This window comes from Vipera berus (genome assembly GCF_964194415.1).
Source record: "Vipera berus genome assembly, chromosome: 11".
Taxonomy (NCBI): domain Eukaryota; kingdom Metazoa; phylum Chordata; class Lepidosauria; order Squamata; family Viperidae; genus Vipera; species Vipera berus.
The window spans coordinates 10,843,323-10,858,149 of NC_138214.1; the positions used below are offsets into that span (position 1 = coordinate 10,843,323).

Genomic DNA, 14,827 nt, shown 5'->3' on the forward strand with positions numbered 1-14,827 from the left:
GGAAATGTCTTCCCCCGGCGGTTATAAAATTTTCCCTGGTGGCAATTTATCTGCTTCAAGGCTAATATTGGGCCTCATTTCCCTTACAGCTCCTGATTTAGCTTCCATTCCCTCTGTTTTAAAAAGTTTCTTAAAACAGTCAGTTGGCTTCCAATGGTATGGTGAGCTCTGATATAATTGCAGAGTGACCAGGAGGCAATCACAGACGGGCGCGGAACTTGGCTGTATGGGAATGAGCTAATTAACAAAAATCCCCCACCCCTGCTGCTCCCTACCTCCAATCCCCCTCTTTTGTATTTTAATGAAAATGCATTTTATAAAGAAAAAAACCTTTTTTTCAGATGGCTTTTGAGTTTCAAAACAGCCATTTTTGTTACAAGATCTTTTTCCAGATGCCTTCGGAGTCTCACAACAGCAATTCTCTATAATGAAGTTTCATCTGATGAGAATTTTTTTTTAAATTTAAGAAATGCATCAATTTAACCTTTGGGATTCTTTTTTTCACTCACACACAATGTGACTTCCTTCCCAAACCACCTTAGACCTGTGCCTTCAATTATAAGTAGATCCTTATGGGTTGGCAAACACTGAGATTCTTTTGTTCTTATTAATCTGCTCCTGTAAAGCTTCAGAGTGGGGTTAATTGGAGTAGTGGTAGAGTTATTTTGAAACAGAGCTCACTCGACTGCCACATGACTTACTTCAAAGAAATAGGGGGGACATGACAGCAGTATCTGAGGAGATGCCACAAGGCAGAGGGGGCCAGGTTGTTCACCAAAGCACCAGAGGGAAGGATGAGAAACAACGGTTGGAAACTGACCAAAGAGAGAAGCAATCTGGAATTAAGGAGAAACTTCCTGACAGTGAGGACAATCAACCAGTGGAACAGCTTGCCTCCAGAAATCGTGGGTGCTCCATCACTGGAGATTTTTAAGAAGAGACTAGACAATCACCTGTCTGAAATGGTATAGGTTCTCCTGCTGGAGCAGGGGGCTGGACTAGAAGACCTCCAAGGTCCCTTCCAACTCTATTCTATTCTAAAGCCTTGTTCCTCGTTAGCAGCATGCAAACACTAAAATCTAAAACCGTATGAGGGGCACCAGGTACATTTCAACTGCTACCATTCTTTTGCTTCTGCCTCTTCTTTTCCTACTAATGACATCATCTAAGTAAAATGGAAATGCAAGTATCCGAATGAGGCAACCTTCCAATAGTTGTGGTAGGAATCATTAAGTACACACGGAAATCAGTCATGTAATGGGCCTCATCTTCTAAAGATCGGAGTCCATTGGACCATTAAATCCAGAGCTGAAAAATATCTACAGACTCTGGCTGTTTCTCATCGCTGCTAATGATACGTATCTTCAACTCAGGAAAAATCCTGTCAACTAGGGCCAGCTGCTGTGTTTCCTTGCAATCGCATACTGCGTTAACTAGTTTTGCATCTATTCTACAACCAGGGAAATAGCAGTCTGCGGGTTGCAGGGGCTGCAAAAGTTAAGGAAAATATTTGCAGTCCATCAAGAAGTTGCAGAAATTACTAACTCTGAGGCACTTATAATAATTTTAATCTTAATATCCCAAAGGTGCTTTTTCAAAAGGCAGCTGGACTTTCTTTGTTGTTGTTTTTTCCTTGAACACATTTTGCTTCTTATCCAAGAAGCTTCTTCTGTTCTTCACTCAGAACTGAAGAAGCTTCTCGGATGAGAAGCAAATTGTGTTCAAGAAAAGCAAAACAAAACTGAGATGTCTTCAAAGAAAAAACAAAGAAAGTCCAGTTGCCTTTTGAAAAAGCAACTTTGGGACAACCGTGACCCAGATGTCTGAGAATCTCCATAGACATTTAATATTAATAGCAATAATAATGTACTGCCAATAGTAAAGTGCCTTGGGTACAATTCCAAAACATCTGGAGCATCACTTGAACACCATTGGCATTGACAAATCACCTATTAGTCAAATGCAAATGGAAGCTTTACTTGGAACAGCTTACATCCTGTGACAATATTTGTAACATCACCAAGCATCCACATCTGCCTATCCCAGGGAAGGACGCGATAGGTAAACAAAATTGCTGAATCCAGTTTGAACCTCTGGCTGACTATGCTGAAAGAAGATGGCAGAGACTGACTACAGGTCACAGCATAACAATATAGCAACAAAGATGCATTGGAAGATCTGCAAGAAATAACGTTTACCTTGAGCAAGAGCTGGTGGGACCATAAAAATAGAGGAAAGTAATAGAAAACGAAGACACTAAATTATTTTAGGACTTTAGAATTCCATCTGACATTCCCCTGCCACGTAGCACCCCAACTTTAACAACTTTTGATAAGAAAGACAAAAAGCTTTGGATAAGGAGAGCCTTGGTGGAGCAGTGGGCTAATGCCTCCTTAACACCAGCTGCCTGCAATTAGTGCAGGTTCGAGTCCCACCAGGCTCAAGGTTGACTCAGCCTTCCATCCTTCCGAGGTAGGTAAAATGAGGACCCAGATTGTTGGGGGCAATTAAGCTGACTTGGTAATAATGCCGCTTGGGGTGTGTGTGAAAGCCCTAATAAGCAGGCATATACATAGAATGAAGGCTACTGCTAAGCTTGTAAGCCGCCCTGAGTCTTCGGAGAAGGGCGGGATATAAATGGAATTAAAATAAAAATAAATAAATAAAAATAATGGATGTGGCGGTACCTGGAGACAGCAGAAGAGAAGAGGGAAGAACTGGAGAAAATCACAAAATACAATTAGAAGTAGAATGACTGTGACAGAAACAAAACAGAGCAAAACAAAAAACAAAGATCATAGCAATAGTAATAGATACCTTGCGTGCAATGCCAAAACATCTGGAGCACCACTTCAACATCCTTGGCACTGACAAAATCCCCGTCAGTCAAATGGAAACGGCAACTTTACTCACCACAGCTTACATCCTGCAAACAATAACCTTGGACACCATCAACCACCCACATCTACCTATCTCAGCTTCTTGGAAAAGACTCAGTAGATGGACAACATTTCCAAATTCAGTCTAAACATCAGGTTGATTGTCTGACCAACCATCATAACAATTTATTAAAATTGTTACTCTCAGGGCTTCCTGGGCACCCGGTGGGCTCCATATCCCACTTCACTTTTTAATAACAAAGTGAGTTTTGAAAAGATAGGAGGCTGGGCAAAGAAGCTTCCAACATCAACTTGTTGTGTTCCAATCTCTCAGGGGCTGCCCCAAAGAAGAGGGAGTCAAGCTATTCTCCAAAGCACCTGAAAGCAGGACAAGAAGCAACGGATGGAAACTAGTCAAGGAGAGAAGCAACCTAGAACTAAGGAGAAACTTCCTGACAGTTAGAACAACTAACCAGTGGAACAACCTGCCTCCAGAAGCGGTGAATGCTCCAACCCTGGAGGTTTTTAAGAAGAGACTGGACAGCCATTTGCCTGAAATGGTATAGGGTTTCCTGCCTGAGCAGGGGGTTGGACTAGATGACCTCCAAGGTCCCTTCCAACTTATTATTATTATTATAACTATATTCCCAAGAATAATCCGTTTCCACAGAAGCCTCAAGTCTGTTTTCTTAGAACATGAAAATAACTGGATGCATGTCAGTTTTGCCCAGAAAAAGGGCAAATAAAGCCCTTGGCAAGGGACTCAAGCCTGGAAAAAAAATTACATATTTCTCCATTTCCTTCATACAACTGAAATTGAAATATCCACTCTACGATACGCAGTTTTTATTCAGCTCTTGAAACCCCAGAGAGAATAATTTTGTCATATCTGGGCCTACAGAGGAAGTTTTGAGCTGACATATAGGTAGTCCTCAACTTACGACCACAATTGAGCCCAAAAATTCTGTTGTTAAGCAAGACAGTTGAATTCGGTCCCACTTTGCCACCTTTCTTGCCACAGTTGCTAAGTGAATCCCTGCAGCTATTAAGCTAGTAAGCCGGTTGGTAAGTGAATCTGGCTTCCCCACTGACTTTGTTTGTCAGAAGGTCGCAAAAGGGGATCACATGATCCCAGGACACTGCGACTGTCATAAATATGAGTCAGTCGCCATGCGTCCAAATCGTGAAAGCATGCTGCCACGGTTGTAAATGTGAAAGACTATCGTAAGTCGCTTGTCTCAGTACCATTGTAACTTTGAACAGCCACTAAACAAATGGTTATAAGTCGAGAACTACATGTATCTGATTTGTTTATGCTGCCTGGCTTTACCCCTCCAATTATTGGCAATGTAACAAGAAAGGATTTCAATTCTGGACATTGACTATAAGACAGCTCCTCTACCCTCCCTGTCAAGGCAAATACATTATTTTTAAAGAAGAAAACCATTCTTGCTTGGTGTTTTTCCCCCCAAAGCATTCATTTTCCAGGACCGAGTTAAAACTCATATTGCATAACTTAAAGGGAAGACAAGAACTATTTGCTTGCCACACCAGCCTAATTTAAAACCGCGTTTGGTGAGAGAGCTTTACGCCAAGCTGCCTTGGAATCAATGCAGCATCTGGGGAATTTGGAGAAAAGCCAAAATTCAAGGAGCAGATGGTCAATTAAACAATAGAACCATTTACCTAAATTCCAACGGTTAGAAAGGTTACTGGGGAGACGACAGGTAATTGAAGTTTCGGAGAGGATAAGTAAAGGAAGAACCCCCACCCCTGTTTGCTAGGGAATTTGGAAACAGGCATTCCATTTAAGTACTGAGCATCGAACTGGAATATTTATTTATTTATTGATGGGATTTATATCCCGCCCTATCTCCCGAAGGACTCAGGGCGGCTAACAATAAAACATATAATAAGTACATAAATCAAGATAAAATGAAATTGAGAACATCAGTGCAATAAAAAATTAGAGAATTTAAAATGAATTAACAATACTGAATATAAATTAATTAAAATGCCTGTCAGTCTAGGTCAGCTTGGTGGAACAGGTGTGTTTTGAGGCCGCGGCGAAAGGATTGGAGGTTTTGGGCTATCCGAAGCTCAGGGGGGAGCTGATTCCATAGAGTTGGTGCTCCCACAGAGAAGGCCCTCCCCCTGGGGGTCGCCAGCCGACATTGCCTAGCTGAACAACCTATGTTTTCACAGCCCAACAAATGGATGGAATTCCTGTTGCAAGAGAGACCACTTAAATAGACATTAAATGGCAGGAGTTTATTCATACGAGGAAGTGAACATCCATCAACAATATGCACAGGTAATCCACGATGTATAACCACAGTTGGGACCAGTAGCACCCAATTTCACAATCATTTTTTTGCCACAGTTCTTAAGCAAATCACTGCAGTTAAGTGAATCATGCGGTCATTGAGTGAATCCAGCTGCCCCTCCCCCCACTGACTTTACTGGTTGGAAGCTGACTGGGAAGGTTGCAAATGGTGAACCCATGACCCTTCTGGACTTGTCAACCATCATAAATACATGCTGGTTGCCAAAAGCCCAAATTGTGATCCTGTGACCCTGGGGAACATTGTGATGGTTGTAAGTGTGAGAACTGATTATAAACCCCTTGTCAACATCCAGCTCGAGAATCCAAATAAAACTCCAGTTTCATTCCATTTCCGAAATGTTTACTGTTTATTGGATACACAGCTTGGTTATGTTGAAGCAAAACTAACTCTGAGGTTCCCGCATCGGTTCATAGACTTAAAGAATATTTTTCCCGGCCAAACCCCCAACGTCTTATGTAATTCATATCAACAAGTCCACTTTGTTATGGGAACCGTCTGCTTCAAATCCACACCTGTTCTGGTGTCCTTGACAAGGCTTCAGGCTCTCATGGTCTGCAGCTGAATTGAAAAAGTTTCGTTCCTCCTTCTTACCCACTTGAAAGTAACACCTTCCCCGCTTAATCTAAAGGCAAGTTAAAATACAGAGGCACATAGCTGCCAAAGTTTCATCCTTGACACCCCTTTGTCCAAGATTGTTGTACCTTCAAATGTTTGTAAGTCGAGGATTACCTGTATAACTAAATGGCCCCTCTAGGTACAAAGGTCGTTTTCAACCATTTGAAATGAGCCGTTTGAAATTTAGTGTTTAGGTTTGAAATGGAGCTTTTAAAAATACAAGCATTTCAGAATTCCAAAGCTGTACATTTCTCCATGTTAAAAAAAATAGAATGATTTGAATAACAAGTGCTTGGAATTAGTCTAAGATAGATACAAGAAGGGTTTTTTTTCATCCCTGCAGTAGCTGTATAGAATCACCAAACATATAATTGCACAGTTGCACAGAAAAACATAGTTGCACAGAAAAAATGGATCTATTAAAGTGTTTGTCAGTTGCATGGAAAAAAAATGAGTACTTTTTTGTGTTTAAGAAAACAACAACAGAAAAGTTGTATGGAAGAGACTTATGATTGACTGCATAAATAGATTAGATGCACAGGACTGTCTTGTTTGCTCATAAAAATGTTTTTCTTAATCAATACATTTGATTAATTTACATAAGTTTGTAGACTGTCTTTCAGGATAATTACCTTTTCTGGGTTGATTCTAACCTGAATAGCTAACTGATCCTTCTATAGCTGATTTAACATCTATTATCCTTAGAGAGAAATGCAACCTCCTTATTTTTCCACGATGGAAATAATTTAAAAGTGATTTAGTAGAAGAGAAATTTACTCTTACCTGTTGAACAATGGTCGTGAGTTCTAAGCAGAGCTGAACAATATTATTTTTCAGCAGCGAGTATTCTGTCACGCTGACAAATGGGGACCTATGGAAAAGAGAGAATTTTAACATCTGAGTTCATTTATCACTGATAATTCCCGAAATAAGACAAGCTTTATAAACAATTCATCCTCGTCAAGAAACTGTGAGGAATGAACCTTGAAAACACAGATTTGTTCCACTTGGTAGAGTGTCAATAGAAATCTGTCAAAATAATAACCATCAAGAAGTGGGTTTGAAAAACCTCTTAAGTAGTTCACCTTTGCCTTCTGCAATATTGCATTGAGAATAGGCCTGAACCCCAGATGAAAATCACCTGGATCGGATTCACAAGACAAATTCTGGGGGTTCTGTTGCAAATCTTTATAGCCGCCAGCCTGGGTTACAATACGAAGCCTTTTGCTAACACTCCACGAGTGAGGGAAGGACTGAGTGGATAGATCTTTATTTTATTGTTTTTTTTTACCCCACCTTTGTTACTTTACAAATCAAGGAAGCAAACATACATAATACCCTTAAAAAGGTCCCCTGTCCAGCTGTGTCCGACTTGGATATGGTTCTCATCTCCTTTTCCTGGCTGAGGGAGCCGGCATTGTCTGAAGATGCTTCCATGGTCATGCAGCCAGCATGTCTATACATTGAGGCACACAGAATGCTGTTACCTTCCCACCGAAGTGGTACCTATTTATCTACCTGCATTTGCATCCTTTCGAACTGCTTGGTGGGCAGGAGCTGGAGCAAGGAACAGGAGCTTACCCTGTTGGGTCTCAAACCTGGACTGTCAGCTGACCAGCTCAGTGTCTTTAACCACTGGACCATCCCACCTCCCACATGTAATACTCTTACCTTCTATTTTCTCCACAACAACCCTGGGAGGTGGGATGCCTTGAGAGAATGATTGGCCCAAAGTCACCCAGCTTGGCTTTCATCTCCAAGGCAGGACTAGAACTCACACTCTCCTAGTTTCTAGGCCAGCATCTTAACCACTACACCAAATTGGATCTTTCTAGGTTGACTTCTTTTCCTGGAATTTTGATGTTCGGCCAGCTATTTCAATTCTAGCAAAGCATTAGAACTGTAGGCTTATGAGCATAGTTTTGATTTTTCCCCCCCCTCAAAGAACCAATTTGTGCCATTTTCCAAACAGGATTAATTATTATGTTAATTGTTCTGCTTTCCAGGGGGTGGATATGTAAGCTGGTTTCAGAGGGGCAGTTCTTTCTTCCCTAGCTTGGACTGCCCACATTAGGAGACTTCCAGCACAACTGTAATTCAATTAATTAACTGAATTAAGCTGGTTCAATGAATTCAGTTACAATCCTTAACTCTTAGGATTTCAGCTCACCTGGTAATGATAACGTGTAAAGCACGCAGAGAACTTCAGTTTGATTCCAAGCAAAATCCTGAAAGATTAATGCAGAGCCCTTGGCTGGATATCAATCCTTAAAATGACTAAAGTCTCTGATTGGGGATAAAAGCCAAGAATTTTTGGAGGGAACAGATAGGGAGCAATCTGCTTACCAAGAAAAATAACCTGTTATTTTTCCCCCCCTTCAATTTAACAAATGGCAATTCACCTTCCATGATCATCAGAAGGTTGTCAGTTTGGCGGTTCGAATCCCGAGTGCTGCGTAACAGAGTGAGCGCCTGTTACTCGTCCCAGCTTCTGCCAACCTAGCAGTTCAAAAGCACGTAAAAATGCAAGTAGAAAAATAGGGACCATTACGGTGGGAAGGTAACAGCGTTCTGTGTGCCTTTGGCGTCTAGTCATGCCGGCCACATGACCACGGAGACATCCTCAGACAAGCGCTGGCTCTTCGGCTTTGAAATGGAGATGAACACCGGCCCCTAGAGTCGGAAACGACTAGCACGCATTTGCGGGGGAACCTTTACCTTTACCTTTACAACTCTGCTGAAGAGTAGATAAGATAGCCCTCAGCTGCTTTGGGGTACTCCATCAATCTGACCGCTTCAGGTTTGTCTGGATTTGTAGTTTCAGACTGGATAATGCTAAAAATACCCAGTCCCGTTAATTTTCATTTCAGCAATGCCACAGAGTGAAGGAGCAAAATCTCCCTTCCAGATGTTTTTTTTTCTGAAAATGTGCATCTGTTTTCTTCAATGACCATCCCTTGACCGCTTTTGCATTCTGTGGCTTAGTCAAATCTAATGAGTTACTCTATTGTTTATCCAGATTGAAGATGCGATCGTATTGGGTGATGGTCCCGGCTTTGATGCTCTTCCTCAAAGTCCTGAAGTAACAGTTGAAGTAAAGAGTGTAACAGGGTTGTAACAGGAGACCTTGGAGGTCTTCTAGTCCACCCCCCTGCTCAAGCAGGTGACCCTGCACCATTCTGAATAAATGGCTGTCCAATCTCTTCTTGAAAACCTCCAGTGATGGAGCACCTACAGCTTCTGGAGAGAAGCCATCCCACTGATCAATTGGTTTATGCATATAGGAAAATGTCTTGGATTAACAACACAAAACTCCTGGTGACTGCCTGAACCAGAGTCTGCAGTTTTCTTGGCAAAGTTTTTTGGCCATGGTTTGTTCCTCCTTCTTAGGACTGAGAGAGGGGGCTGGCCCAACTCTCCCAGCTGGCTTTGTGCCTAAGGCGGGACAAGAAATCATGGTTTCTAGCCTGACTCCTTAACACCCCACCCCCTCAAACTGGATCTCTAATGAGCTATTAGCAATTTAAATTCTGACTTATAAATAGACGTCCGCTTCTGATTACACAAATGCTGCCTACGATTGTGATTGTGATTGGAAAGGCTTGTAAGTCCAGTAAATCACCACCATCATCATTTTTTTAGCGAGAGCTAGGCATGCAAAAGACGTCAAGCTCAATCCATAACATTTCAGTTAAGGTTGGAACAAGTCCAACTTCAAACCCTGGAGAATTGCCAGCAAGCTCGAGAGTATTAGACTAAGAAACTGTGTTCCCAAACTTGGTAATTTCCCAAAAGGTAAACTTCAAGTCCCAGAATGTTAGGCAATGGGCAGCCTGGCTGGGTCCACCTAGTTGGAAACTGTCATGGTTGGGAATAACAGAATAACAGAGTTGAAAGGTAACTTGGAGGTATTCTAATCCAACAGGAGACCCTATACCCTTTCAGACAAGTGGTTGTCTAATTTCTTCTTTAAAATTTCCAGTGATGAAGCACCCACAACTTCTGAAGGCAAGCCGTTCCACTGATTAATTGTTCTGTCAGAAAATTTCTCCTTAGTTCTAGGTTGGTTCTCTCCTTGATTAGTTTCTATCCATTGTTTCTTGTCCTGCCTTCAGGTGCTTTGGGAAATAGCTTGACCCCTTCTTCTTGGTTTAATTAAAGGTAAAGGTTCCCCCGCACATGCATGCTCATTGTTTCCAACTCTAGGGGCCAGTGCTCATCTCCGTTTCAAAGCCAAAGAGCCAGCGCTTGTCCGAGGATGTCTTCCGTGGTCATGTGACTAGATGCCAAAGGCACACAGAACACTGTTACCTTCCCACCATAGTGGTCCCTATTTTTCTACTTGCATTTTTACGTGCTTTCGAACTGCTAGGTTGGCAGAAGCTGGGACGAGTAACAGGCACTCACTCTGCTACGCGGCACTCGGGATTCGACCTGCCAAACTGCCAACCATCTGATCGACAAGCTCCGCGTCCTAACCCACTGAGCCACCGGATCCCTATTTGGTTTAATTACCTTGATTCAATAGTTGGAAACTGATCAAAGAGAGAAGCAACCTGGAATTAAGGAGAAACTTCCTAAAAGTGGGGACAATTAATCAGTGGAACAGCTTGCCACCAGAAATCATGGGTGCTCCATCAGTGGAGGTTTTTAAGAAGAGATTAGACAGTCACGTGTCTGAAATAGTATAGGTTCTCCTGCTTGAGCAGGGGGCTGGACTAGAAGACCTCCCAGGTCCCTTCTATTCTATTCTATTCTATTCTATTCTATTCTATTCTATTCTATTCTATTCTATTCTATTCTATTCTATTCTATTCTATTCTATTCTATTCTATTCTATTATGCCCCTGACCTACGCTCATTCTGCCGGGACCTGAAGACTTGGCTCTTTGAGCTCTCTGACCCAGGCTGAGAATTTAACTGGGGTTTTATTTTCAGGGATAATTTAATCTTTTAATTCTCTTTTAACTTTGTATTTTATATTGATATGATTTTAAAATGCCCTGTAAACCGCCCTGAGTCCTTCGGGAAAGGGTGGTATATAAATCTAATAAAATCTAAATCTAAATCTAAATCTAAATCTAAATCTAAATCTATTCTATTCTATTCTATTCTATTCTATTCTATTCTATTCTATTCTATTCTATTCTATTCTATTCTATTCTATTCTATTCTATTCTATTCTATTCTATTCTATTCTATTCTATTCTATTCTTTGTGGCAGCCATTTAGATATTGGAACACTGTATCATATCACCCCTAATCCTTCTGTTTTTTTTTAATATATATACAACATGAACTCCAAAAGGGCAGGTCTTTCTACCATACAAATTCTAAAAAATATTCACCAGTCACGAACGAAATTGCAAAAGGGAAAGTGAATGCTGAAGACCGAAGGAGAGAGTGAGAACAAACAGTATTCAAACTCAATTATTACCTGTCTAACCAGGCAAGCAAATTTTTGGCAGCGCCAATCAAGTCAACGACAGAGGTAAGGAAATCGTTTGGCAGCCTTCGGGAGGCCCGTCCGTCATAATGACCGCTCCTTCTTCTCCCTGTGATGAAGTTTTGAAGATTTTTGGCAGATGCGTTCAGCTTGTGGGAAAGCGTTCTCAGATTTTCAGTCTCCAAGCCGTAGTTCTGAAAGCAAAAGAGAAACTGGACACCTTAGAAGAAGAAGGAGAAGGAGAAGGAGGAGGTGAAGGAGGAGGAAAAACACTTCGAATAAGTTGACCCAGCTTTCATTTTGCACCAATTTCAAGCCACAAAAAAACAAAACCCCAATGCCTTTTTTTTAATTGAAAAGTTTTACAATACATTTTTTTAAAAACAAAACCCCTCCCAACCCCCTCCCCTCCCCCTCCCCATCCCCCCTCCCCGACTTCCCAGAGCTAAATACAGGGTATAAAAATACAAACAAACATAATCTACAATATGCAAACAACAATGAAATATTAAATTCTATCGCACTTTAACTCTTATTAAAATAGCTACAAGCAATTTATATATCACATAAATCCAATACTTATTCAAATGCTAGGTGAAACTTTTTAGTCCCATATTTATTCTGGATGTAATCAATCCATCTTCGCCACTCCACAATATATCTCTGTTGCGATTGGTCTTTCAAATACGCTGAAATCTTTGCCATTTCCGCCAAATTGGAAACTTTTAAAGTCCATTCTTCTATAGTCGGCAGTTCTTCCTTCTTCCAATATTGCGCTACTAAAAGTCTCGCTGCCGTGATTAAATTCAACATCAACTTAGTGTCCACAACGGTAGTATCTGTGATAATGCCCAGTAAAAACAATTGCGGACAAAACTTTATCCTTTTCTTGAATATTTTTGGCATATTCCACCAAATTTTAATCCAAAAAGCTTTAACCTTTTTACAAGTCCACCATATATGAAAATACGTTGCATCCTCACAACCACACCTCCAACATTTGGGAAAACCCCAACGCCTTTTAAATATATAGGTATGTCCTAGCCTTATGACCACAACTGAGCTTAAAATTTACGTTATTAAGTGAATTTTGCCCCATTTTTTTGCCACAGTTGTTAAATGAATCATGTGGCTGTTAAATCAGTCTAGCTTCCCCCACTATCTTTGCTCATCGGAAGCAACAGCCTGCAAAAGAGGTTCTCTTTCGGCTTCTCTTTCTGGAGAGGCATTTGAGAATTTCTCTTCAATTCCTTTTGTTGATGAGGTCACAGAGTGGACTATATTACCAGAGAAGAATCGCTCAAAAGCTTGTGATTTGCCATAGCGATGAGCTATGGTTTGCATGTCTTGGTGGTCAGTTCCCTAGGATTTGACAGAAAAGTGACAGGATCAACAGTGCTGAAGTTTCAATAAAGGAGAATATTTGGAACTCAGGGTTGACATGAGGAGTCCTTGGTGCTCTCTGAGCTTGGTTGTTTTCTTGCAGAAGTTTCATTCCCCAAACTAGGTAACATCAGCAGTGCTAGAAGAGAGGGGTTTGTGGAGATGAGGAGGAGGAGGAGGAGGAGGAGAAGGAGGAGGAGGAGTAGAACTGTGGTGTCCTTGGTGCTTTGAGCTTGCTTGTTTTCTTACAGACATTTCATGACCCAAACTAGGTAACATCATCAGTGCTAGAAGAGAGTGGGGTTTGTGGAGACGAGGAGGAGGAGGAGGAGGAGGAGAACTGTGGGTTCCTTGGTGCTCTCTGAGCTTGCTTGTTTTCTTGCAGATGTTTCATTACCCAAACTAGGTAACATCAGCAGTGCTAGAAGAGAGTGGGGTTTGTGGAGATGATGATGATGATGATGATGATGAGGAGGAGGAGGAGGAGGAGGAGGAGGAGGAGGAGGAGGAGAACTGTGGTGTCCTTGGTGCTCTCTGATCTGGGTTGTTTTCTTGCAGACATTTCATGACCCAAACTAGGTAACATCATCAGTGCTAGAAGAGAGTGGGGTTTGTGGAGACGAGGAGGAGGAGGAGGAGGAGGAGGAGGAGGAGGAGGAGGAGGAGGAGGAGGAGGAGGAGGAGGAGAACTGTGGTGTTCTTGGTGCTTTGAGCTTGCTTGTTTTCTTGCAGACATTTCATGACCCAAACTAGGTAACATCATCAATGCTAGAAGAGAGTGGGGTTTGTGGAGACGAGGAGGAGGAGGAGGAGGAGGAGGAGGAGGAGGAGAACTGTGGGTTCCTTGGTGCTCTCTGAGCTTGCTTGTTTTCTTGCAGATGTTTCATTACCCAAACTAGGTAATATCCTCAGCGCTAGTAAGGACTGTGGTTTGCTGTCAGTTTATATTTTGGTGTCTTGCCCTGTCAGTGTTGGCACGGGTGGTCCTAGAGATTCTTTGGCTGGGCTGTTTACTGTTGGCTTCTTTGACAGTTTCTCGATTGGCATATTGTTTTACTTGATTGTTGGTCTGATGTTAATCTTGGAGTAAATCTATGTTGATCTGAGTGCTGATTGCTGGCGGAGAGCTGCTTGGGTCTTTTTGTTTTGTTTTTTGGCTGTTGCTTGTCTCTTTTGCATAGTCTATAGATGTTGCTCGTGTCTATGTGTCTGTTGACGGCTAATTTGTCAGAGTGTCAGCCTTCCATAAATTCCCTGGCGTTTGGGGACTTGGCTTGGTCTAGGTCAGGGGTAAGCAACCTCGGCTCTTTTATGACTCATGGACTTCAACTCCCAGAATTCCTGAGTCAGCATAGCTGACTCAGGAATTCTGGGAGTTGAAGTCCATGAGTCATAAAAGAGCCGAGGTTGCCTACCCCTGGTCTAGGTCTAGGCTGATCACCTTTTCCCAGTTGAAACTATGGTTCAGTCTGTCTACATGTTGTGAAATTAAAGAATTTTCATCGCGTCTTCTGGCTGCTACTTGGTGTTCATGGATGCCTTCTGTCAGTCTTCTTACCTTGCTCGTCCTGCTGCTAAGCCTGCTGCAACAGAAAATATGGCTGAATGGTGGTGTTTGTTTCCAGCATCGAGGAGGTAGCACGTTGGACAGGGAATGAGAGACTGTAAGGGGAATGGTTATCTACCACTACGTTTTTCTTTCCCCCTTTGCTTCTCAGACAAACACAACGAGACTGGATATCCTTTTACAAAACATGGGAAGATGCTAAGTGGCTTTCCATGTCAGTGCAAAGAGAACAGGGAGGGAAACGTAAAAAGCCAGTGGGTCAAAATGCAACAGTGCGGTGGGAATCAGGTTGAATCAGATGCTACTTTAACATCCACAAATGCAAGAATACTTTTTTCCGGTTCTGCTATAAAATAATGTCAGTGATCTTATGGTTTCATTTTGATACGTTTGTGGAGTCTCTGGCTTCTAACAAAGTCATCCATCCACCCGCACGTTCACTGATCTATTGTAGATGCTTGCCTAAAAGACTCCCCTAGCTGTTTTCCTCTGGTGTTTTCCTGTTGTAGCCAATCACAGAGCTTCATTACAACTGTCTGGTATCTAATTTATTGATAGTAGCAGTAGATTTGTCTGTGTTCTGTTCATT

The 14,827-nt window shown here is 41.9% G+C and overlaps 1 protein-coding gene across 1 annotated transcript in view; it reads right to left on the reverse strand.

Moving 5' to 3' along the window:
* Positions 1–14,827, reverse strand: part of LOC308673052 (connector enhancer of kinase suppressor of ras 2-like) — a gene marked incomplete at its 5' end in the record, with an annotated part of 264,161 nt that overhangs the window by 129,132 nt on the left and 120,202 nt on the right. Inside the window, 2 exons of the mRNA XM_081336433.1 lie at positions 6,626–6,713; positions 11,280–11,482. Coding sequence (XP_081192559.1) covers positions 6,626–6,713; positions 11,280–11,482 — 291 coding nt within the window. The remainder of the gene's footprint in view (positions 1–6,625; positions 6,714–11,279; positions 11,483–14,827) is intronic.